General features: G+C 31.5%; 2 protein-coding genes across 3 annotated transcripts; one reads left to right on the top strand and one right to left on the bottom strand.

Annotated features, from left to right (window-relative positions):
• The first annotated feature begins 6,492 nt into the window (after positions 1–6,492).
• LOC125581455 (cell division control protein 6 homolog) lies at positions 6,493–9,595 on the top strand. 2 transcript variants are annotated; one of them, XR_007319064.1, is made up of 4 exons: positions 6,493–7,497; positions 7,638–7,707; positions 7,799–8,162; positions 8,245–9,595. XR_007319064.1 is itself a non-coding variant. In XM_048746911.1 (3 exons), the coding sequence occupies exons 1-3, from the start codon at positions 7,441–7,443 to the stop codon at positions 8,062–8,064; spliced, it is 393 nt and encodes a 130-aa protein (XP_048602868.1). In that variant the 5' UTR covers positions 6,493–7,440; the 3' UTR covers positions 8,065–9,595. The 2 variants fall into 2 exon arrangements, 1 of the variants encoding a protein (XP_048602868.1); XM_048746911.1 differs by having other exon boundaries at positions 7,799–9,595.
• An 8,599-nt stretch (positions 9,596–18,194) lies between these two features.
• On the bottom strand, positions 18,195–18,687 carry LOC106425639 (protein NIM1-INTERACTING 2-like). Its single transcript, XM_013866357.3, has one exon. It carries the CDS (start codon positions 18,614–18,616, stop codon positions 18,263–18,265), a length of 354 nt encoding a protein of 117 aa, XP_013721811.1. The 5' UTR covers positions 18,617–18,687; the 3' UTR covers positions 18,195–18,262.
• Positions 18,688–24,525: the final 5,838 nt, after the last annotated feature.

A 24,525-nucleotide genomic window follows, 5' to 3' on the forward strand; every position in this document is an offset into this window, starting at 1 on the left:
TACAAATGGGTGTTTGTCCGAAAAAGAAATGAGAAAAACGAGATTACAAGATACAAAGCTCGTCTCGTAGCCCAAGGTTTCTCTCAAAGGCCAGGAATTGATTATGAGGAAACTTATTCTCCTGTCATGGACGCAATCACATTTAGATTCCTGATGAGCCTAGCGGCCAATGAAAATTTAGAAATGCGTCTCATGGATGTCGTTACGGCATATTTATATGGATCATTAGATACTGATATCTATATGAGAATCCCAGATGGATTTAAAATGCCAGAAACGTTAAGTTCCAAACCTAAAGAGTTATGTGCAATAAAATTGCAAAGATCATTATATGGGTTAAAACAATCTGGACGAATGTGGTATAATCGTCTCAGCGAACACTTAACAAAAGAAGGATACACGAATGATCCTATATGCCCTTGTGTTTTCATAAAGAAAACAACATCCGGATTTGTGATAATCGCGGTGTACGTTGATGATCTTAATATTATTGGAACTCAAAACGAAATCCAAAAGGCATCAAACTATCTGAAAGGAGAATTTGAGATGAAAGATCTCGGCCAGACAAAATATTGTCTAGGATTACAAATTGAGCATTCTCGAAAGGGTATATTTGTACACCAGTCTACATATACCAAACGAGTATTGAAACGCTTTAACATGGATAAAGCAACTCCTCTTAGCACCCCGATGGTCGTTAGATCACTTAATGTTGAAAATGATCCGTTTCGACCATCTGAGGAAAATGAAGAAATACTTGGTCCTGAAACTCCATACTTAAGTGCAATTGGAGCTCTTATGTATCTTGCAAATTGTACTCGACCTGACATATCTTTTGCCATTAATCTTTTAGCGAGATTCAGTTCGTCTCCTACGCGAAGACATTGGAATGGAATTAAACATGTCTTTCGTTACCTTCAAGGAACAACTGATTTAGGCTTGTTTTATCCTAAAAGTTCAAAAGGTCAAATGATTGGTTTTGCAGATGCAGGTTATTTGTCAGATCCACACAAAGCTCGATCCCAGACAGGATATGTTTTTACAATTGGAGGCACCGCCATATCTTGGCGTTCTCAGAAGCAGACACTTGTTGCTACTTCTTCAAATCACGCTGAGATCATTGCACTCCATGAAGCAAGTAGAGAATGTGTATGGCTAAGATCAATAAGCCGACACATCTGTTCAAGCAGTGGGATTAACGAAAATACGGAGCCAACTATTCTATATGAAGATAACGCGGCATGTGTTGCTCAAACGAAGGAAGGATATATCAAAAGCGATAGAACCAAACATATACCTCCGAAGTTCTTCTCATACACTCAAGAGCTCGAGAAGAATAAAGAGATTGAAGTAAGATATGTTCGATCATGCGACAATGCAGCCGACCTCTTCACAAAATCACTCCCTACCTCGGTATTCAGAAAACACATCCATAACATTGGAATGCGTAATCAGAAGGATATATGACTGCTTAATCGAGGGGGAGCTTACGTAGTTGTACTCTTTTTACCTTGCTATGGTTTTTCCCATTGGGTTTTCCTAAAAAGGTTTTTAACGAGGCAACAAAGACATTAAGCGAGAGCGGATAGTGACACCGGCCCCCAAGGGGGAGTGTCATGAAAGTCATATAGAGACAGCGTCGAATATGTTGAAAATATAAAGGATGTGGGGTCCGCTGCACTATTTGCACAGTAAATTTCTTTTCTATATATACGATCGATTTCGATCATCTGTAAGATCATCATTCACTCTTCTCTACTCTCTATAATAAACTCTTTCTATCAGTGTTAAAAATTCTACGGATATAAAATTTGCCCTTATTTAAATCCCCGCGATACAATAAAATTATGGTTCCTTTTATAACAAACATGACTTTTTTTGTAACCATGGAGATTCAAAAAGCTTTCTTAGTGCAAATATTAATCCTACGAAACTTTGTATATAGGTACACAACTAATCCACTAAGTAGCACGGCTGCGTGGCCAAATTTCAAGCCATCGCTATGACTTTTTGTTTTTTGTTTTTTTTTGTAACAATGTTAAATCTTTATTACCATTTTCAAGTTTTAGATAGAACTACAAGGGATACAAGGAACAGAAGATGCAAGAAATTAAGCTAAACAACAACTCAATCTAAGCAAAACAAGGCTAACTACAACTACAAGCAAAGCAACAACAAGACCATATACTACACCAAAGTCATCACAAACTCTTCCCACAAAATTGGAACCACAGTTAAAACGAGAACTGAACCCGGTAGATTTGGCAGTACCCGCTGATCAGTTCTTAATGATTAGCTCCTCAAGAACAGCTCGAGAGAGACCTCCTTGTCGGCAGCAACCATAGACAGTGGGCAACGCTGAGCAAGCTCACCCGCGTAGACAGAGACGAGCTTTACTTGGAAAGAAAGAGCACCCGAGATCACCACACGCCATGGACCTTCACCAAGAGACAGAGAAAGCCAGCACCACTTCAGAGAAGTGGACATGAGACAGCTCTAGATCATACCCCTGAAAGCTAACTGGCTCAGCACGAGCGCCACCGAGACAGAGAGTTACGGTTGACAAGACCATCAACAAACCGCCTCTCTCGCACTCACCACGGAGAACCCGCAGCAGAACCTCCTAGCTTGGGACAGTATCTCTGGGGCCCGTCCGAGAGCTTGACTGACCGGCCTTAAAACACAAGCCGTCGGGATCTAAGAAAAACAAGCGGAAGAACACCGAACCTCCACCGTCAGACAAGACCCAACACCGGTGCAAGCCAAGCGAGCTAGCTCACCCACCACGAGAAGGAGGAGCAAGGCAGCGAGAAATGGGAACAAACCACTTCGAACGGTCAGATCTGACACCAAATCCAGACTGCCGCTGCCGTACTCAACCAAAGAAACCTCTCACCAACACCGCCTCCATGCTTCACTGAAACTCCGAGCAAAAACCGCCAGATCTGAAACCGCGGTGGCGAAGAAGCTTAGAGCTGCGAGAAAAGAAGCACAAAGGAAAAGAATTGAAGAGAAGCAAAGAAGGAGAAAAACAAAAGGGAGGGGGGGGCAGCCGGAAGCGGAGAGGAAGCCGCCGGCCACCCAAAACACAGATCTAGATCTAGGGTTTTTTTGGGTTCTTAGAGATGGAAGAGAGGAAAAAGGAGGTAGAGAGAGAAAGCTCTTCTCGCCCTAAAGTTGTCGTCGCGTGTGAAAATGTATTCACTTTTTGTTTTTGTTTTGCAAGCTATGGCTTTTTTATATCAATCTGAAAATTTCATATGGTTTTAAAGCAACATCTATTCAGAAATTGAATAGGGCAACTTTTTATATTATGGACTAACAATTTTGAAACATGTTCAACTTGGCTCTCAGACGTCTTCAATGATTTTAAATGAACAATTTTTATTACCAAAAGCAAATTTTATTATTATTCCACATATTATCCAAAATTTTACTCAATATTTCAGGAAGTGTATTTTTTTTATAATCGTGGGGATTTCAAAAGTTTTCTAGGCTCAAAGACTAATATCACGAAGCCTTGCATCCGGTATGTAACTAGTCCATCTAAATGGTACAGCTAGGTGGCCAAGGCAAACTAAACAGATAAAAATATCTTTTTGGTTTTTCAAAAATTTGATTAATGATTTTTTGGTCTGATATTTTTAAAAATTTAACATAGAAGTTAATTTCTTGTTCTTAAAACAAAATAAAATTTATTAAAAGAATATATCACAGAATTTCATAAATGGTAGCAATAGTAAGCATATTATTCTTATTAATCCTTATTTGTTTATAGTAGTAATTATCATTTTTTGTTTTTTAATATTAATACATAAATATAATAAAAACAATTTAAAAAAAATTGGAAACCCACCGTAAGTGAAGTAGAAACCATGAAAACTTTTATTTTGGTTTTTATGTTGAAAAACAGTTATTTGCAAAAACTAGTTTCCCTACATTTTACGGAATCTATTTTTTTTCAAAATCATAATTGGATGTAAAATGTTTTTTGGAGAAACTAAAACCAAAAACCAATCCAGATTGAAACAAATTGTTATTTCCTGAATCATTTTGTAACAAAATGAAAATTTAGATATTGATTGTTTGTAATTTTTGGATTAGTTTTTGGTTTTTGTTTTTTTTTTAAATCCATTTTTCAACCAATCAAGATTTCCAAAAAAATGGATTTCCTAAAATGTAGGGAAACTATTTTTTTCAAATAACTGTTTTCTTAACACAGCAACCCAAAAAACAATTCATAGGTTTTTCACTATTTACTATGGGTTTTCAGTTTTTTTTTTTCTTTTTTTTGCCATATTTATCCATTAATATTGAAAAAATAATAAAATGCTAATCACTATATAAATAAGATTTTGTAAGATTCGAATCTGTGTTTTATTGTGACAGTGCTTTTACTATTCTTAGGTTTTTCACTATTTACTATGGGTTTTCAGTTTTTTTTTTATTTCTTTTCTATATTTACCCATTAATATAGGAAAAATAAATACAAATGCTAATCACTATATACTTTGTATAAAAGAACATTTTTTTAAAAAAAACTTTTCAATAAAATAAAAAGAATTATTAAAACTAGTTTTATGTAAAGTTAAGTCAAGTTCTTAAAAATAATAAACAGCTTCTAAAATTAAATAAGTTACTAATGAAAACTGTAGAGAAAAAAGAAAAATATACAGAAAATTCAAAATTAAAAAATAAGCAAAAACAAAAATCAAAAACCAAAAACAAATATCTAAAATCACCATTCATGTTTTTGAAAAAAAACTAAATGCTACTACAAAATCTAAAACCAAACACTAAAAACTAAAATCCAAAAACCAGAAACTAAAAGCAAAAAACCGAAAATGAAAATCTAAAATCTAAGTAAACAATCATCACCTTATACTTTTGACTCCATTAATTTTGTCTCAGTATGCTTTTATTTTTGTAAATACTAAATTAACTCTCTAATTTATAATTTAATACAAAATTAACTTTCTAATCTAATTTATAAACTACATTGGTTAATTAAGAATCAATATTTAAATAGGTATATGGTTATCTACTTAGTTTATTAATCAAATAATTCAAAATATTTATTCTTTTTCTCACGATTAACATTGTGTTCTTCACTAAAAGAAAAATCTTCCTCTCAGCCTTGGCGATTCCGGTGATCGGTTACGGCTTCATTTTTCCTTATCAACAATGAGCCTCCATTCATTATTCACACTTCGTCTCTAAGCATCACATGTTATATAGCTATGAAACATTTGATTTGATGAAAAAGAGATATGGAAGAAGAAGAAGAAGAAAGAAATAAGATAGTTGAATAAAGAAAGGTTGAATTCAACATGATTCAATGTAACTAAACGTCAAGAATAAGATATGTTTGAATAAAATTACTTATGATTGCTTTCTATATTTTCTTATATTTAAAAACATAGAATATCTATACTATTATTTGTGAATTTTATGGTAATTTCACTTATTTTCATGTTCTCAATAATGTTAGTTAGTATATAGTTTTGCTTATTTTCATATTTTTAATTAACTCATTATTTTGATTAATCTATAAAATAATTGAGATTGAAATTTGTGTTATTGAGTTACATAAGTTTAATATTTACTTGTTCGTACATGTTTTCCCTTTCTTCATGTGACAGCTCATGAATTAACTGAAGAGATGGAAAAATATAACAATTAAATTCTTGTGTTTATTTATGTAGATATATATTAATAATTAATAATAATATTATATTTAAAGATGATCAGTATGTTTCTCTGAATAATCCAAAGCGCAAAACATAGTTTTCCAAAATCGGTGTTACTTCCGTTATACTAAAGAGTAGAGAGACCATCTTATATTCAGTTATAGTTCTATATATACGAGTAATTAGTTCAAAATTATATTATTTGTATACTTATATTTGATTAAGTTTAAACCTTAAATAGAGATATATCTAAAGTAGACATATTATAATTTACCTTGGAAATTTTATTTTTTATAAAAAGTATATTTATTTTATTTAGGAATCAAGGAGTGTATTTTCTGTATTGGCGTAAATGTCACATGTTACGAAATGTTGGATTGTTTTTCCAAAAGAATAAGAGAAACGAAATTGAAAATCTTGATATCTGATGAATAAATAAACAAAAAGAAAAAATAATGAATATAGTGAGTGTATAAAGATTTTTTTCAAAAAAAATATCTTCCGTTTGTTTTTCTATTTTTCAAGTGCAATAAAAATCATATATATATATATATATATATATTGATAAACAACTTTGTCATATATAAATAATTTGATTTTCAGTTTAATTCTGAAAAAATAAATAATAATTTATTATGTTTATTTTTTAATTAATATTTATGTATTAATAAATATTCTTAAGATAATGATGCCCACATGTGCGGGCAAAACACCAAGTGTGAAAGGATAGAATACATATTCTAAAAAGATAGAAAATAGACAAAATCTAAGAATGCATATTTTTAAAATGATAGAATATGGTGAAAAGAATATAGTTTAAATTCTACCACCGGGTGTGTATTTAACATAATCATTTTTTCATTCAAAACAAGAATATAGAGAAAATATTAGAATTTAAATCCTACCATAGTTAGAACATAGCATAAAAGTGAGAACTCATTTTTTATCTACGATATATAATATAGTAAATAACGTTTTTTAGATTTTTCTGCAATAAAATAAAAAAACCTACAATCAGGGGCGGATCCACGTAAACATATATGGGTTCACCTCACACCTGTAATATGAAATTTTAAAGTTTTGTAAGCCCAAGTTATTAGTGTACTTTAGCAAAATTGTTAAGATACATAATCTGACCCCTAGCCCGGATTTAAGTGTCACCCTATTTGCTATATTTCTTTTAAATTTCTTCCTTTTTACCGAAATTTGAAACATTTTTTTAACAAAGTCGAAATATGCTATCTTTCATCACACCCTTAATTAAATATACTTTGACCCCCGAAAATTATTTTCTGGGTTTGCCACTGCCTACAATATGTATTGTATTTTATAAAAAAACAAAGACATTTGGTTAGAAATCATGCAGATGTATTCTATATTTGGATAGATCATAGAGAAGACTTTACAATACGAAATATAACTTATATAAAACATATAAGATAACTTAGAGCATCTTTATCGGGCGTATGTAGGGGGTTTCCTATGTTTAAAAGAAAATCAAAAATACAAATAAATGGAAAACACGTCTCTTATTTTGGCTTAACAAGAGACGTTTTTAGGGAACACGTGTAGGCAAAATGAGAGGAGAGAGGGGGAGCGTATTCTCGTTTCGTTATTTCTCTCTCAAAACGTCTCCATTTTCGTATCGGAGGAGATCAGAGAAGACGATTGGCGAGTCAACACTCCTCGAAAGCGGAAGCTGAGATCCGATTCCGCCGCGGAGGTTGCAGTAACCGAGGTCTCGACGCCGATGAAATGGAAATCTCATCGACGATGTGCTGTTTCAAGCCCAAGGACGCCTATAACGGTAATTCCTAGCGATTAAGACTTGTTTAGTTACGAATGGAATCAATCCGATTGAAGTTCTTATTGGATGTATCATCATCATTAGATCAAATTATTTCTGGAATTTTATAATTTGATTTATTACTGATTATACGATTGCAGGAGGTTGAGAAAGAATCTAATGGAAAGCTATTTGATTGTTTAGATGTTAAATCGAAGTGGAATCCTAGAGGTATACATCAAACTTCAGTGTCGTATTGATTTCAATGCTCTCAGTTTTGTTGATGTACAAGTGTAATGCACAAATGATGATCAAATGAAAGCTGTGAAGGAGGCATTGCACGTTTCCAAGGCACCATCAACTGTTGTTTGCCGTGAGGACGAGCAAAGACGTGTTTTAGAGTTTGTAAAAGCTTGCACAGAACAGAAGAAGGCTGGGAGTTTGTACATATGTGGCTGCCCTGGAACTGGGAATTCATTGCCGATGGAGAAAGTTAGACAACAGGCTGAAGACTGGGCAAAGCAGGTGATCAATCTTGTCTCTTTATCTTATGGACTTGTGAATCTATATATCAACATAAAAGACTGATGTTCGTTTATGAGTTATTTTAGGAAGGCTTGCCTTGCTTGGAAACAGTGTATGTTAATTGCACGTCATTGACCAAAACAATAGATATATTCTCCAAGGTAAGACCTTATGCAATTGATTTACATCCAAGTTCTTGGTTTCATATCGGTATAGTTGTTTATTGGGTTGTTTTGGATTCAGATACTTGGTGAAAACGAGACAGGGAAGAAAGCTGTTGCCTCCTCTTCACCTCTACAACAACTTCAGATTATGTTTTCTCAAAAGCAACAATCACCTAGCTTAAAGATGATGTAGGTTCTTTTTCATTCCTGTGGTTGCTGCGATCTGATCACTTGCTCAGATTGTTGTTTTTGCTGTTCTATAATTTTTTTTTTAAGAACCCATAGTTAAGAAACTTGCAATAAAGCACCTAAATGTTCAAATCTCTTTCTAAGTCTCTTAACTCACTTTTACAATTGAAAAACTATTAAAAATTAACTAAGAGACCCTTAAGGGGTTTAGGGATAATGATGCTCTTAGAATATCTATTGGCCGGTTCGCCTAACTTTCACTCTCCTTTGTGCTCTCCCTTCTCTCTAGCCATCGCCTTCACCGATCTTAGTCTAACCGACCGGCGGAGTGGGCTACTATAGCCACCGTCGGTCGGATTCTTCCTCTTTTCTCTTGTATCGTATATGTGTGTTGTTCTTTAGGTTGTGGATAAGAATCATGTGGTGAGATGTCTAAATCTAGTCTCCAAACAAACAAACACAAAAGGAAATTGTCTCGGCTTAAAATCTGTTGTGGTTCATCCCTTTCCGGTTTGTTTCCTTACCCTAAGGTCTCGATTGGGTATTGGGTCACGACTATGTGTGCGTCAAGATCCTTGGTTCTCGTTACTGGGTCGTCCTCTCGTATTTAGTTGTTTGATTGTCCTTGCTGCTCGTGTGAGTTATGTCGTGGTTGGAGGGTGTGCTGTCCCTTGTCTCCGATTGCTTCAGAATAGTTCCTGGTTTGTTTCTCTGTCGGTCTTTGCGTTATCCGGCTCAGATTCAAGGGCAGACAGGGGCCTCGCCCCTTTTGCATCTTGCCAAAGGAGTTTGATTGTTAAATTGTGTTCTTCATATCCTTGGGTTGCTGGTCTGTGTTCTTCTTCATGGCTCGTTGGTGTGGTCTCCCTAGCACTATAATGAGTTGTGACGGCCCCTAATAAAGTTTGGCTTATGATGTGTGCTTATCCACTCCCTCCTCCTTCAATGATTCTTATCACTTGGATAAGTTATTGTTTGATCTAGGTGTACTCTCTGCTGGATCCTTAATCCGTGTTTGTAATGTCGTTTGTCTTTGGCTCCTGACAATCTTGTAATGCTGCTGGCTTTTGTCTTCGGAGGAGGTTTGTCTCATGCCGACTTAGTGTTTTATGATTTGTATTCCACCATGTATAACTCCCTGGTTCTTAATCAATGAATCGTTTAATGTAAAAAAAATTAAAATGTCTATTTTATCCTTGTTAAAAAGATATAATATACATTCTAACAAATTTTGATCAACATATCTAAATTGTTTTTGGATTTCAATTTTTTATATCAAAATCTAAAATATTATCATGATGGTATTATCATTTTGATATACGTTTATATATATATAATTTTAATTATTTTTATTATTAGAAGAACATTTATGTTCAAAACTAATTAATTAATCAAAGGTATGAAGGGACAAAATTATTTTTATTATGGCTTATTTTGCAAGTTTCCCTTTTTATTCTCATTGGGTTCAAGGTTTCTTACCTTTTAATTCATCAACTATTTCTCATTGCTATCTTTCAGAGGATGTACTGTAGACGACTTTGTGTGTATTCTTACTCCGACAGTCTCTTCGCATCTCACTGCAACGTTAGGAGAGCCATGCATCTTCAGAGACAGTTTTTAACTGCTCTCAAAATCCATTAGTTGGGTTCCTCAACGTTTATTTTAACTTATGTGTGTTTTTTCGAACATGAACTTTAGGATTACAAGTGAAGATTTTTTATGAGTTTTTTTTTATCCTTAGCCAAATCTATATTTCGTTATGTTAGTTTATCAGCTTACCGTCGACTATTTCTCCGGTTGTAATCAACTTAACTTATCAAGCATCTAATTTTAATATAAACATTTGTTGTTGTTAAAAAGTATGTAAATATCGGAGGTGATTGGTTGGGCTTTATCTCCTCACTTTAGCTTTATTTACTTTTAAATCACTAAACTTTACCAATCATGTTGTAGCTTTATTTTTAATAGTTAAAACCTAAATGAAGTTTCTATAAACTTTTACCAATCATGCTTTAGCTTGATTTTTAAAGTTACAGCAAAAAAACTAAAGCAAAATTTTTTTTAGTGTATTTTAGGTAAAAAACGTAAAGCTTTCTTTTATAGGCTTTAGAATATGTGAAATAAAAAAAAACTATCTATAATATCAAATAAATTAGATAATCATAATTAAAAACATCTATAAATATTTAATTCAATTTTGGCTGTTGTAAAAATTATTGAAATATTTTAAATAAAATATATATTATTTACATATCACATTTTAAATAACAATAAACTTTGAGAATTTATAAAAAATATTAATATAAATTATTTCATTGATAAAAATAATTATTTTATATATACATCACAGATTTCACATATTTTATTTTAAAATATCTACAGCCTATAATTTACAGCTATAACAAATTTAATTACAACAAAAGTTTCTTCAACAAAATTTACAGTAACAACTTTACAGGTACAACCAATTTACTTACAGCTAAACTTTTACGGCTAAACTTTTAGAACCACAGTTGAACCAATCATCACCATTATTTTAATAACGACTTAAAAACGGAGAAAACATAAAATGGATTATGTTCTGTTTTACACCGAATATATATGAATTTCAACTATATTAAAACCGTTTTAGTAACAGGGGAAATAATAAGCCATATCTTGCGTTATAAGATTCACGTAGGCCTGAGCATTTTAACCTGGACCCAAAAACCCGAACCAGAACCGACCCAAAAATCCGGATCCGGACCGAGAATTTACAAGTACCTTTTGGGTCTAAAATTGTTTTATCCGAATAGACCCGGAACCGACCCGAATAGACTCGGACCCGAAAAGAACCGATCCGAATAGACTCGACCCGGTAAGAACCGATTTGTACCCGACTTAAAAACATGTATATCTAAAACTATGATATTTTTGTGTTCTATTTTATACATATTATTTTATGATTTAGTTGAAATATCTTTACTCGCCACCGCTTAAACTGTGGAATGTTTTTATTAATTGGCTTTATTTTCTTTTTTAACCTCTTCAGTGTTGTTGCTCATCATCCTCGTCCATCTGCCTCTTCATACTCTGCAAAACCCATCGCCAATAATTTTAAACTCTTGAATGTTATTGAGTTACCGGAGGAGGCGGCGAAATGAACCGTCACGTTGATATCGCCTCCAACCAAGGCGAAGTCAGTAGCATCCAGAAACTCACGGTATGCTCCTTCTTTTCCTTCTCGTTTCCAAAGTTTCAGTCTTCACATATTTTTTCATTATAGTGGTTATTCTCTGTATTTGGGCAATATCACGGTATGAACAAAAAGCCCACTAAACTGTAAACAATTATGAAACGCAGCAGCCCACATCAAAAGTTAATGAAACGATGAGTTTAAGGCAAAGATGACATGTGTCGCACTCACAATCAACGACTTTATGACGTGGCGTCATGTGAGAGAAGCAAACATTTTTTTATATATATAGATTCCTATAGATAAAGTAAATTTTCTTAATATAATTAGTAACTTGAGATAATATAGTTTGTAATTAAAATATTTAGTTATCTTATAAATTTTAGCATTTAAAGGTTAAAGCTCATGTTTCATGTGTTTTAGACTTTCAGTTAATGACAAACATAAATGAGAATTTCTAATTCGAGCAAGTCTAAATCGCAAGTGCATTGTATCCATAAGAGTGGAATTTTACTGAGAAGGATGGGCGACATCCGACATTATCTGCAGTTATGCACCAGTGTGCTTGATTTGCTTAGGCCACCTGACCACCCATCAGTTAATATTTTGTGTGTTACCAATGAGCTAGATTCTCTGCACCCGCCTATCAAACTGTTTGGACTTTGTTTGATCTGGTTTAAACACCTGCAGAGAAGACCTATATTAACCCAATTAACACACGTTTCACCTTGCATGATTTGTCAGAAATAAATTACCTAAGGTAAAGGACATATCCACTAACTAATTTTATGGATCCTGATCTGGATTTATTACTAGAGCATGTCTACTAGGCCCAGAGTCTCATTAGGCCAATTTCTTCATAAGGCCCATTATCTGTGGAAAATAAAGAAACTTAAATTAGGATGAAGTCAAAGAAATACTAATAAACGCTTTGTTAAATATCAATTCACTAATCCATTTTGTCAATAATATAAACAGTGTATAATAGACCATATCTAACAATACTAAAAGGCTAATATACTCAATGGAGAGGCATGTCACGTCCTCAAAATAAATCAACAAATCAGGGATAAGTGTTTTAAGACGTCATTACTACTTCCTTCTAATGGTCTTCCTTTGGGCTGTCTATACATTTTAAAATATCCCAGTTCAAGCTCATTTTCGTATAATCCTAATTTCTTCTGAAGCGTAGAACTGATCTTTTATCGAGTCTTCCCCTTCATCTTCACCGGTTGTCTGTAGCTCTGTTTCCTCTTGGTCCTCGATCAATTAATGAAGCTATTTAATCTTTTCTTTATTGTTTCGTTTTACCTCCCTCTGTTTCTTCTTATAGCTAATATACTCAATGGAGAGGCATGCCATGTCCTCAAAATAAATCAACCAATCAGGGATAAGTGTTTTAACACGTCATTACTACTTCCGTCTAATGGTCTTCCTTTGGGCTGTCTATACATTTTAAAATATCCCAGTTTAAGCTCATTTTCGTATAAACCTAATTTCTTCTAAAGCGTAGAACTGATCTTTTATCGAGTCTTCCCCTTCATCTTCACCGGTTGTCTGTAGCTCCGTTTCCTCTTGGTCCTCGATCAATTAATGAAGCTATTTAATCTTTTCTTTATTGTTTCGTTTTACCTCCCTCTGTTTCTTCTTATAGCTAATATACTCAATGGAGAGGCATGCTACGTCCTCAAAATAAATCAACCAATCAGGGATAAGTGTTTTAACACGTCATTACTACTTCCGTCTAATGGTCTTCCTTTGGGCTGTCTATACATTTTAAAATATCCCAGTTCAAGCTCATTTTCGTATAAACCTTAATTTCTTCTGAAGCGTAGAACTGATCTTTTATCGACTCTTCCCCTTCATCTTCACCGGTTGTCTGTAGCTCCGTTTCCTCTTGGTCCTCGATCAATTAATGAAGCTATTTAATCTTTTCTTTATTGTTTCGTTTTACCTCTCTCTGTTTCTTCTTATATATAAATTGCTGCCATATCTTCGTCTCTTCTCCTCCACTCAACAAAGCCATCAATCAAAACTCAGCGCATCCATGGCTAACAACAATGGGAAAATCATTTGCTCCAGCTAATGGTAAATCGCAAAAATCCCTCACCTTTTTAATCCCAAATTTAAGCATTTTAACTATGCTGAGATGACATCGTCGTGGCTGATCTGGTTCATTGTTACTTTGTTGTTTCTGCTTCGTTTATGCCATGCGGTTTTTGGCGCAATTTGAAACGCGCTCCTACAAAGATATCATGTTTTCGTAATATCCGTGTTTCATCAATCGTTAGTTTGATTTTAACTCTATGTGATTACTCCTACAGTCTTTCCAGATATATTGATTCAGATGATAACCAGAGAAGAGCTAAACGTCTATTGTGATAAAGGTGATTTGCTTGGTCATTTTATCAATATACATTTTAGAATACATATATAATTTCATCTCCCCAGCACTAATAAAGCCATACTTTGTTCTTGGGCAGCGCATGTCAAGTTCTTATTTGTCTAAAACGAACTTATCCACTTAATTTTGAAGCAAAATTATTATGAAAATTTGAGGGTTCAAGTTAAAGTAAGAAGCATGGGACGACACTGCTTTGTGGATATCAATAGCCTCAACTTTCTATTCATGTACCAAGTATTTACAAGGTAAACTATTTTAACATCTCAAATTCGAATCAATTTTTACATTTGAGTATAACAATTATTTAAGCATTGGGAGTCAGCTCTTGAAAGAGTCACAGATGTTCATGTTCCATTCAGTTGAAGTTTTTGAAGCTCACTGCAACATGAGTGGTGATTTATACGGTAACTCCAACATTCCATTAGTTAAGTAAGATTTTCCACAGTCATTTTCTTTTGCCAGCCTATTTAGAGGTCACTCATATTAGTTTATTTTCAAATTTGAAGATGTGGTAGACCATATGAAGCTGATCGATGGGCAATAACACCAAGAAGGCAGAGTTGACATCACAGCCCGAACGAGCAAAAGACCGTGCATCCTCCTACTGGAAACCATCTTCCCATGCCCCGTGATTGATTTACCCAATTTATAAACATGAAATGCAAAGGATCGCTCCTGAATGTTTACCTCTGCGATACCGTTGGGGCAGATTTCCGCGGCAAGTTCAACGCTAGCCTATCTACCCCTGTCATCGTCTTGATCACAACAGTAACACAAAATGAGTTTGTGGCTACACATATACAATTACGTAAGTCACAATATAGCATTTACGTCATTCGTTATTAGTTTGTCTTCAATATCAATAAATTTTTAGCTGCCCGTTTTGTTATAATCTAAGCTTACGTATCCTTGGTTTACTTTTGTATTAATACTATCTCCACATGTATGTTAACGTTCAGCTCTATGTCGTCTCTAACTTTATTCCCAGATACAGAGTGGAAATATTTGTATATGGTAATGGGGACAACGCATCTTTTGTGCTTCTTGGAGACTCCGGTGCGGAGTCTATTGGGCGAGAAGTTTCTGAGCTGATGGACAACTATGGGGAGGTAATTAAATTTCTTAAAAACTACACAACTCTCGGGACACGACAACTCTCTCACTTTGTGTTGAAAACTTTCAGGCTAATGGGGGTAATGGTAAGTCATCCAACCCAGCGATAAGTTGTGATGAAGAAAACAAGGCCAACCACCCCCACACCAGCACTTAAAAGGGTCCCTCACTGAACATTGGCACTTGAGGGCCCATGCACATCCGCATCACTACATTACAACTGTGTTTCGTTTTACGCTGCGTAGAGTTTACCTCTTTTTTTTACAGAAGTTCAGTATGCATCTGTTCAACAGGCCGCTGTTCAACTTGCAATCTACAAATCTTTAAACACTTCACTTTATAAACAAATTGGAAAAGATATATAAGTAAATGTGGGATTTGTAATAGGATCGAAACAAAGGAGACACCACAATCTAAAAAACATTCCTTCCCAACAGAGAGAAAAAGATTTTTAAAAACATTTACTTATATATGTTTTTTTAATTACTTATATATCTCAAAGAGAGAAAATTTACTTATATATATTTTTAAAAAACACTTACTTATATATCTTAGAGAGAGAAAATATTTTAAAAATATTTACTTATATATCTTTTTTTTAACACAGAGAAAAAGATTTTTAAAAACAGAGACAAAAACATTTACATATATATCTATGAATCAGTTTTGATAAATCCATAAATATTATTAAAAATAATACAATTGAAAAAAAATCAGAAGCCAAAACAAATACTACACGACCGACCCGACCCTACATGATAACTAAATGCACATCATTATCAACATCTTAAAAATATAAAACATAAATCGAACTAGAGATATATTCCTCTCATTCGCTATGTTTGTTGCACTATTCTTCTTTTGTAGTCAAATATAATACATATTGTTTATAAAAAATGCCTACATGCAGTAACATTACAATCTCAATATTAACTTATTAAGTTAATTTTACTGAAAAGAGATAAATAAAAAAAAGAAAACAATACAATATAGAACAAAACATACTAAAAACATACACAATTTTTTTTTTAATATATATGTGTAAAAGTTTCTACAGCTTAAGCCTATTTCAATATTAGCCATGTTCGTTTCATCACCGGTGCGTCCAGCGGCAGCGTCCGATAATTAAGCCCTTCATCACGGCAACATACAACGCCGGTGAAGCATCACATAATTGTTTTCCAGTCGATGTGGCAGTTAACAACAAACGAAAGGGAGATGGAAAGTTTCAGCATTCATAAATATAATTTCTTTAGCATTCAATCGGCGTTGTTTTAACTTTCAATTCCGTTTTTTTCTCCATTGCTGTATTTTTTCTCCATTAACGCTGCAGCTGGAACCAGCGGTGATGAAACGAACATGGCTATTCTTAGAATGTATTTCAGATGATAATTTTTCAGATAACAAGGTAAAATGTTTAACTACCTAAATGAAAAACATTGTCTTAAATCTATTTAACTTTTTAAAGAATCATATTTATGAATAAAGAAAATAAACTAAAAATATCTCAAACTTATTTTGATGTCTACTCTAAATGATTTTAAATTTTTTTATCAAAATAAATTAACATAAATTATGTCCAAAAGATTTCCAAAACACATTTTTTTTTGTATTTACTAAAGAAACTAAATAGATAATGGAACTTTGTGGCTTGTGGTGTATACCACTGAAACAAATCATCATGTACATTAGTATTAAACTAAATAAAGTTAAAATATGTTTATGGTTTTTGATCATGCTCAGTAAATCACAATACAACTAAATTTTCTTTTTCACCGTTACCTCCGGTCTATCATATATTCACCATAGATTTTTCCATCATTTACTTATAATGGTATACCAAATTAGTTTGTTTAAATATAAATTTAGGTTAGAGCATCACCAATCCATGCATTTTAGAAGGCATTACAATTTTTTAGAACATTTCTAATTTTTTTCTCGCTATTAAAACACCAACTTAAGCTGTTTAATAGTTAATTTAATAGAATAAAATAATAATGGAAGTATGTTTCTACTCTAACATACAAAAAATATGATAAGGTTATATATTTTCTACACGATACCAGTAAAATAATTGCATTTGGATAGTGCACATAATCTATCCAAAGTACTTTTATTTATATCTAAACATGAAATCATTAATTTTACATTTATACAATTAATACTTATTTACATAATAATAAATACCAAAAAATATTATTGAAAATATATTATTGTTTCAAAATTTCAAAAATTTATTGAATCACTTTATTGGTAATAATTTATATATTTATATATTCAAAGTGATACATATTTTATGAACATATATATATGAAATTAAGGTTATTTACCTATTCTTCAAATAATAATTTAATAATTGAATCAGGTGATATATATAAACAAATATATGATATATAAAATAACAGATTTTTTTAAAAAAAATATTTAATATAGAATATTTAAACTTTTAATAAAGATTTAGACACGGTTACTAATAGATTAATAGAGACTTATCTAAAATATATATTAAATATAAACTAATGATATTAAAACAAAAAATTCTTCTGAATTTATCAAATATTATATCAAAACAAATAAATGATATAATATAACATAAAAGTAAAATTAATTATTTATAAATTGATATTTTATGTTATATTTCACATTAAAAATTTAAAATTTATTGACAAATAAACCGCGCATAGCGCGGTCAAATTACTTAATAATAGCGCGTCAAAGGACCACAATGTAAAATTTTTAATACCAACGGAGACTTCTCTTCTTTTATTGTTTTTTTTTTAAACAAAGACTTCTATTGGCAGAGCATTTATGATTTATGCTCACGAACAAGAGCTAATACGAAGCTTTCGTAAATATACTACTACGAACTAATACTTCTTCCACGAAGATAAAAATAGATTTTTTAATATTTTCACACATATTAATAAAATACATTTAACTACTATGTCTTTTTTTTTTTGTAATTTTCAATTTTCAATAATTTTTAAATAATTCAGTAAAGCCAATTAATTTTTTCGAAGTTTACAACTTTTTTATAGAAAACACAAAAAATACATCTTGTGAAACAATTTTTTTTCTAAAAAGTATATAATAATGAAACAGAGGAAGTATTGTTGTATTGATTTGATTAGGAGACATTATTATAAAATGTTAAAAATTATTTAGGTATATTGGAAATTAATTATAGGAAGAAAGATGTAAAACTCGGCAGAAGGATTACAAACTAACGGTTTCAGATTCCGGTTTACAGTTCAGATCAAAACTCGATTTTCTTAACCCTACCGGAGTTACTCCATCGAGTTCTCCATCTCTAACGCCGTTACTATGCAATGAGTTTACCAAACCAAGGCTCTGACTCCGTTTCCTCTTCTTAGTCGGTAACCCTCGTTCATCGACACCGACGTTAACTTTCGCACCCGTCCGTGTCGCCACGTGTACTCTACGTAGTATCTTGAAAAACTCATCCACCTCTTCCTCCGTTACCGTACGTACAATTTTAGTTGACGATAACCCTTTGTTTCCATTACCGTTATCTTCTTCGCGGCGTTCTTGTTTCTTCCCCGAGCTCATGTTTACCACAAGAAACGATACTTTTAGACGTGAAAGTCTTCAATAAGCTTATTTTCTTTTTGGGAGAATTATCATGATACTCTTCTTTATAGGCCGTCGGTGTGAGACTTTGAACGGTCGATATCGTCGACCTCAAGATGAAGAAATGGACGATAGGGATCGATGATGACATCATCATTGCGACGTTAAAGCATTAGCTGCATGACGTTGTCGTTTAAGTGGGGCTTTATAGAATAAAGGAAGTCATGTGCAATTTTTGGTATCGATTTATTATTTATAAATAGTCTATAGTTTTTTTTTTGTTTAAGAAAGACCAAGAACGGTTGACAAAAAAAAAAAACCAAGAACGTTGAGACAACATACAAAGGAAAAAAGGAAGCCCAAGACCTTATGAATTGTTATCATGTTAACGTGGAAAAAGTACTCCTGCTACTATTTATTTACGGGTGTTTTTCAAAACCAACCCATATTTTCAAGTCAAACACAAAACCAACCCTTTTTTTTTTGTCCATACTATTCATCAATAAAATTTCCATACTATCCTTATGTTTTTGAATTATTCACAAAATTGCCATTTTTATTTATTTTTTTATTAATTTCGAAATTAACAAAAAACCAAATACACCCTAACCATTTCTTCTTATTTACAAAAATGCCATCATCATCAATTTTTCCAACCACCATGAACCACCATTTTTGAGCTCTAAAACTCTAGAATTCAATTTTCAACCACTTGTTTTCTCATTCTAACCCAAAAAAACTTCATTTCCTCTCATCTCCTCTACATTTCCATCTAAAAAACTCTCATAACTATCATTTTCATAATCACAAACTTCATATTTTCGAGTTTTTTCATTAGTGAATCGTTAAAGATGCTTCTTTTTGCTCATATTTGGAGTTTGGACGGTTGAAAAGGTTGGAAACGAGCTTTACACATGAAAAAAGTAACTATTTACATGGTTTTCGTTCCTTTTCAGATCTGTGTGGCGACGGTAGACTGTTTTGTATGTCTACGCCTCCGTGGAGACTTACGATGCAGTCTATTTGTCAACGCACGGGTTAGTTTTGCAATTGACCAGACAAAATTTTTTTCTAACGCAGACTTCCCCATTAGTCTCCGTCTTTACATTTGACAACAAAAATAAAACTTTCGGTAGACTTACTAAGACGTCTACCTAAAAGAGGCTAGTTTTTCATTTGACCGAACTTTTGACTTTTCAAAATAGACTTCAACGGAAGTCTACAAAATGTAGACTGCCAACGAAGTCTATAAAAGGTCAGTTTTGCATTTGACCAAAACTTTGACTTCGTGGAATAGGTTAGTTTTGTGTTTGACCAAAAAGTTTAAAAAGCAATCAAAAATTTATTAAATTGTAGACTTCATATGCAGTCTTCTTATCTTAAAAAAAAAATTAGACTGCATATAAAGTCTACTTTTTATTTTGGTCAATTGCAAAACCAACCCGTCGGATTTGAGAGTAGACTCCACAAGAAGTCTACACACCCTTAGACGTTCATTTCAATCTACTGATTTGAAGTCAAACTTGGTCAATTGCAAAACTAACCTCTTTCTAAAAAATTCAAACATGTAGACTGCATATGAAGTCTAGTTCTGAAAGTCAAATCTTGGATGAATTCTGGTCAATTCCAAAAAGTAACATTTTTAAATTGTAGTCTGAAATGAAAGCCTACATGTACAAAATCACAACTTTTATTCAACTATAGAAAGCAACCCGTAAAATGGTCAATTGCAAAAACCAACCCAAAGAGTAGACCTATTTGACAGTCTACGTCTGTAAACTGAAAAGAACATCTACATCTTCAGAGACTGAATATTAAGTCTGCATAGAAAAATCTATACAAATGTGAATTTTTGTATTATTCATTAAATTTTTCTAGTTTTTTTGTTTGACAGTGTGTGTTAGTTAATCCTAATGGGTTTGAGTGATTTTGAAAAGAATTTTTTTTATAATTATGAAGGTATAATTCATTTGATTTGACAATGTTGTTAGCTAATAATTGTAGACGTATTTGTAAGTCTTCGTTTATAGTTTTGCTAGTAAGGCTGAGCTTGTTTCAAAGCTGAAGTCGGTGACTGTGAAATATAAATTTACATTCTCAGCATATAAGACAAGGAAAACTCTGTATGTGGCTAAGTGTCGTGTTCAAGGATGTGGTTGGAAACTTAGAGCAAGTGTGAATCATGGGCCAAAGACATTTTGGGTGACAAAATATTCGAAAAGGATGAAGAATCGGAAAGGTTGAAGAATTTTCTTTGTGCATGATGGCTGTACACATGGTAAACTTCTTGAAATGACACAAGAAGATTATGATCTGGACAACAAAATTGAGAAGATGGTGCTAACCTATTCCTTACCAAACATCATTTAAAACAAATGACTCCGAATAGGAAAATAATCCTCTTATGCATGTCACGAAAAATCGACAAGTACGGAACTTGATCGAGTTATCTAAGACACACTTTGTACGCCTTTGTGTATCAAGCATGCGCCAAATACACTAAAAAAAATTTGATTGACTATATGTTAGATAATAAGTGTAGACGTTTTTGTAAATCTACAAATGTAGACTGCAGTTGAAGTCTACGTCGTAAATTCTATTAAAAGTGTATTTGTGTATTATTCATCATATTTTTTCATGATTTAATTATTTTACAGTGTTGTTAGTAAAATTTTAATGGTCTTTGATGAATTTCACAATTTAATGTGTTATAATTATACACTTGATACTTATTGCAAATTGTTTTGATTACTGTTATTCTTGAAAATTTTTGGGAAAATTTTGTATAGATTTTCTTCTTCTCACATGTGTGTTAGTTATTATTTTAGCTTATGGTGGTTTTACTTGTTTGGTTGGTTAGATCTTGTGAAAAAATTGATATCTAACAAAAAATTAATAATATCATACAAGTGAAAACAACTAAAAATGAATACAATGTTTATAGATTATGCATTAAAAAATTATTTAAAAATTAATATTTTATTATGAAAGTTATTACAGAGCAATATATTAAAAAGTATTCTTGAGTATGTTTGATTTTTCATAATCTTGATGCTTCAAATAAAGTCTTGGAAAAAGTACCTGCAAAATAAGATAGAGTTATGAGAAAAACATAAGATAAAAAATGAAATCATATTTTAGTAGACTTTTTATTAAGTCTACGTAAAGTTATTGTTTAGTAGACTTTAGTTAAAGTCTACACTAATGGAAAATTTTCATATCTAAAAGTGTGCATTTAGAAAATTTGAAAATATTTTGTTCTGGAAAATATTTCAAAAATGGTTTTTTGTCATCCTTGTAACAAAGCAAAAACATAATGTATGAATCTATAAATTTAGTTCATTATAAACACAAAATATCTTATAATGAATATATGGAAAGCTTACATTTTTGGGAAGATGATTTGAAAACATTGGAAGAGAATACCTGCAAAATAAAATAAAATTATGAAAAATAAGATAAAAATTAAAATCATATTTGAGTAAACTTCTAATGAAATATGCTTAAAAGTCAAGGCTAGTAGACTTCATTTGAAGTCTACCAACCGTAAGTTTTAAGTAGATTTCAAATGAAGTCTACTCTATCAAAAAAAATAGATCTGAAAAATAAATACATTAAAAATATGAAATAAGTTTAAATCTAAAAAACTTTTAAAAATATTATTTAATAGACAAAATAGTTATAAATTAAGGACATATTAATATGAATTTTAATATGTAACTTTATTTGAATATAAATACTAGAACACATATTTTAAATCTATAGATGTAAACCTTACATTTCTAGGAGGAGAAGAGAACAACTATGGAAGAAAATACCTGCAAAATAAGATAAAATTATTAAAGAACATAGAAAAAAAATTAAAGTTATATTTTTGTATGCTTAAACTTTGTGGTTTAGTAAACTTCATATGAAGTCTGCAAGCTTTAGTAAACTTCTTTAGAAGTCTACACTGTCTGATAATTTTCAGATCTGAAAAAATCTATATATTTTGAAATGTGAAAATAATTTTAAATCTGAAAATACTTTACATAATAGAATTTATAAGGTAAACTAGTAGCAAATTAATGTAGAGAGCTTGATCTATAAATTTATTTGAATATAAACATGTAAATACATATTTAAAATCTATTAATCTAAAACTTACATTTTTAGAGGAGATGATGAAATCCATGAGTGATAATACCTACCAAAAAAAGATAATATTGTGAGAAATAAACATAAAAATACACATTTAAAATCTATAGATCTAAAACTTACATTTTTTAAAGGAGAAGATGAAAACCATGAATCATAATATCTAAAATGACAAGATAATATTGTGAGAAAGACTTGAGAAAATTTTAGAGAGAAAAAGATAATGAGAGAGATTTAGAAACAATTGAGAGAATTTTAGAGAGAAGAGAGAAAGTTTTAGAGAGAAGGGAGAGAGTTTTAAAAACTTGTGCAGCCACTTTAGAGAGAGATTGTATAAATTTTGTTTATATAGGGAGACAAAAATGTAACTAGGTTAAAATTTACGATACTGTAGACTTCGTTTGAAGTCTACTAAAATTAAAATTTTGGAGTAGATCTTACTATAACATAGTAGACCTTTTTGGAAGTTTACTATAATAATTTAATTATTGTTGTTTATTCTTTATTATTTTAATAATTTTAATATATAATTTATTAAATTTATTTCTTTATTTTTTAATAGTTATATTATATGATTTCACTTTTTTATTCGTAAGGAACTTAACTTAGTTTAAATATAATGATTTTTTGTAAAACAAATTGAAAAATATAGACTGAAAAAGACGTCTTCAGATAAATAGACTTTATTGTAGGTCTACGAAACCCTAAACCACAAATCTCAAACCCTAAATGTTTTGCTTGATAATCAAAAAGTCTCATTTATACAAAATATAAACTACTAAACATTAATATGCAGATTTAAGTTAATAAAACAAAATCTAAAATCTAACCCTATGAAATCAATTACTTAAAGACATAACATGTTAGAATCTTTTGTTTCTAAACTATGAACATAGTCTAACACATGATAACCAAATTAGTATATATTCTTCAAAATTATTCGATTATATGAAATTTTAATTTATTTACTTCATATTATCCATTATATTGATGATTAGTTAAAAATATCACAATAATTATTTTTTTTACATTTTCAAAATTAAATTATTAGATCAAATTAGAGTGTAGACTACAAAACAAGTCTATAAAGTAGACTTTGTAGGAAGTCTATATATATGTAGACTTCTTTTATTACGTATAGACTTCCAAAAGATAGAAACGTAAAATACATTTTTGTTTTTTGTTTGGCCATAAAAGTTAAATAGTACTTTCACTATTCCTTTAGGTTGGTTTTGCATTTGACTGAAAATGGGGTACACTTTTACATTTGACTTGAATATTTGGGTTGGTTTTAGCAAATGTCCCTTTATTTACAGCTTTTTTATTCGACTTGTCGTTTCAAAACAAACACCGTGGTGATTGCAATGGTTTTCCGAATAATATAAGCACTAATAAATAATTGATATTGGTCTCTTAGTATATTTAAATGAGCAACTAATGATTTACTTAGTGCACCCTTATCCTAGGTACCCATTATGGGTTGCCTAATTATTTTTTAGTAATATTTAAGAAGTAAAAATTGATCAGGGGATTTGGTAAGCGACTTATAATTTTTGCACCTCCATTGCAACTCTCTAAAATTTTTAGGTTGCTTACATTTATTTAACATTTTTTTAAAAAATTAAAATTTTTTATTACATAAAACATAATGAAAGATAACTTTTTAAACATAGATTTTTAAATAAAAACATGAAACCAAAAATAAGTAAAATAAACGATAATTGTTTGAAAGAAGCATCCGAGCTTAGTTG

This window comes from Brassica napus, chromosome C2 (genome assembly GCF_020379485.1).
Source record: "Brassica napus cultivar Da-Ae chromosome C2, Da-Ae, whole genome shotgun sequence".
Lineage (NCBI taxonomy): Eukaryota > Viridiplantae > Streptophyta > Magnoliopsida > Brassicales > Brassicaceae > Brassica > Brassica napus.

Bases quoted from the DNA above. Each gene is read 5' to 3' on its own strand.
- LOC106425639 (XM_013866357.3), bottom strand. From the start codon at position 18,616: ATGAGCTCGGGGAAGAAACAAGAACGCCGCGAAGAAGATAACGGTAAT.
- LOC125581455 (XM_048746911.1), top strand. From the start codon at position 7,441: ATGAAATGGAAATCTCATCGACGATGTGCTGTTTCAAGCCCAAGGACG. The intron at 7,498-7,637 runs GTAATTCCTAGC...ATACGATTGCAG, and splicing joins GCCCAAGGACGCCTATAACG to GAGGTTGAGAAAGAATCTAA. The intron at 7,708-7,798 runs GTATACATCAAA...ATCAAATGAAAG, and splicing joins ATCGAAGTGGAATCCTAGAG to CTGTGAAGGAGGCATTGCAC.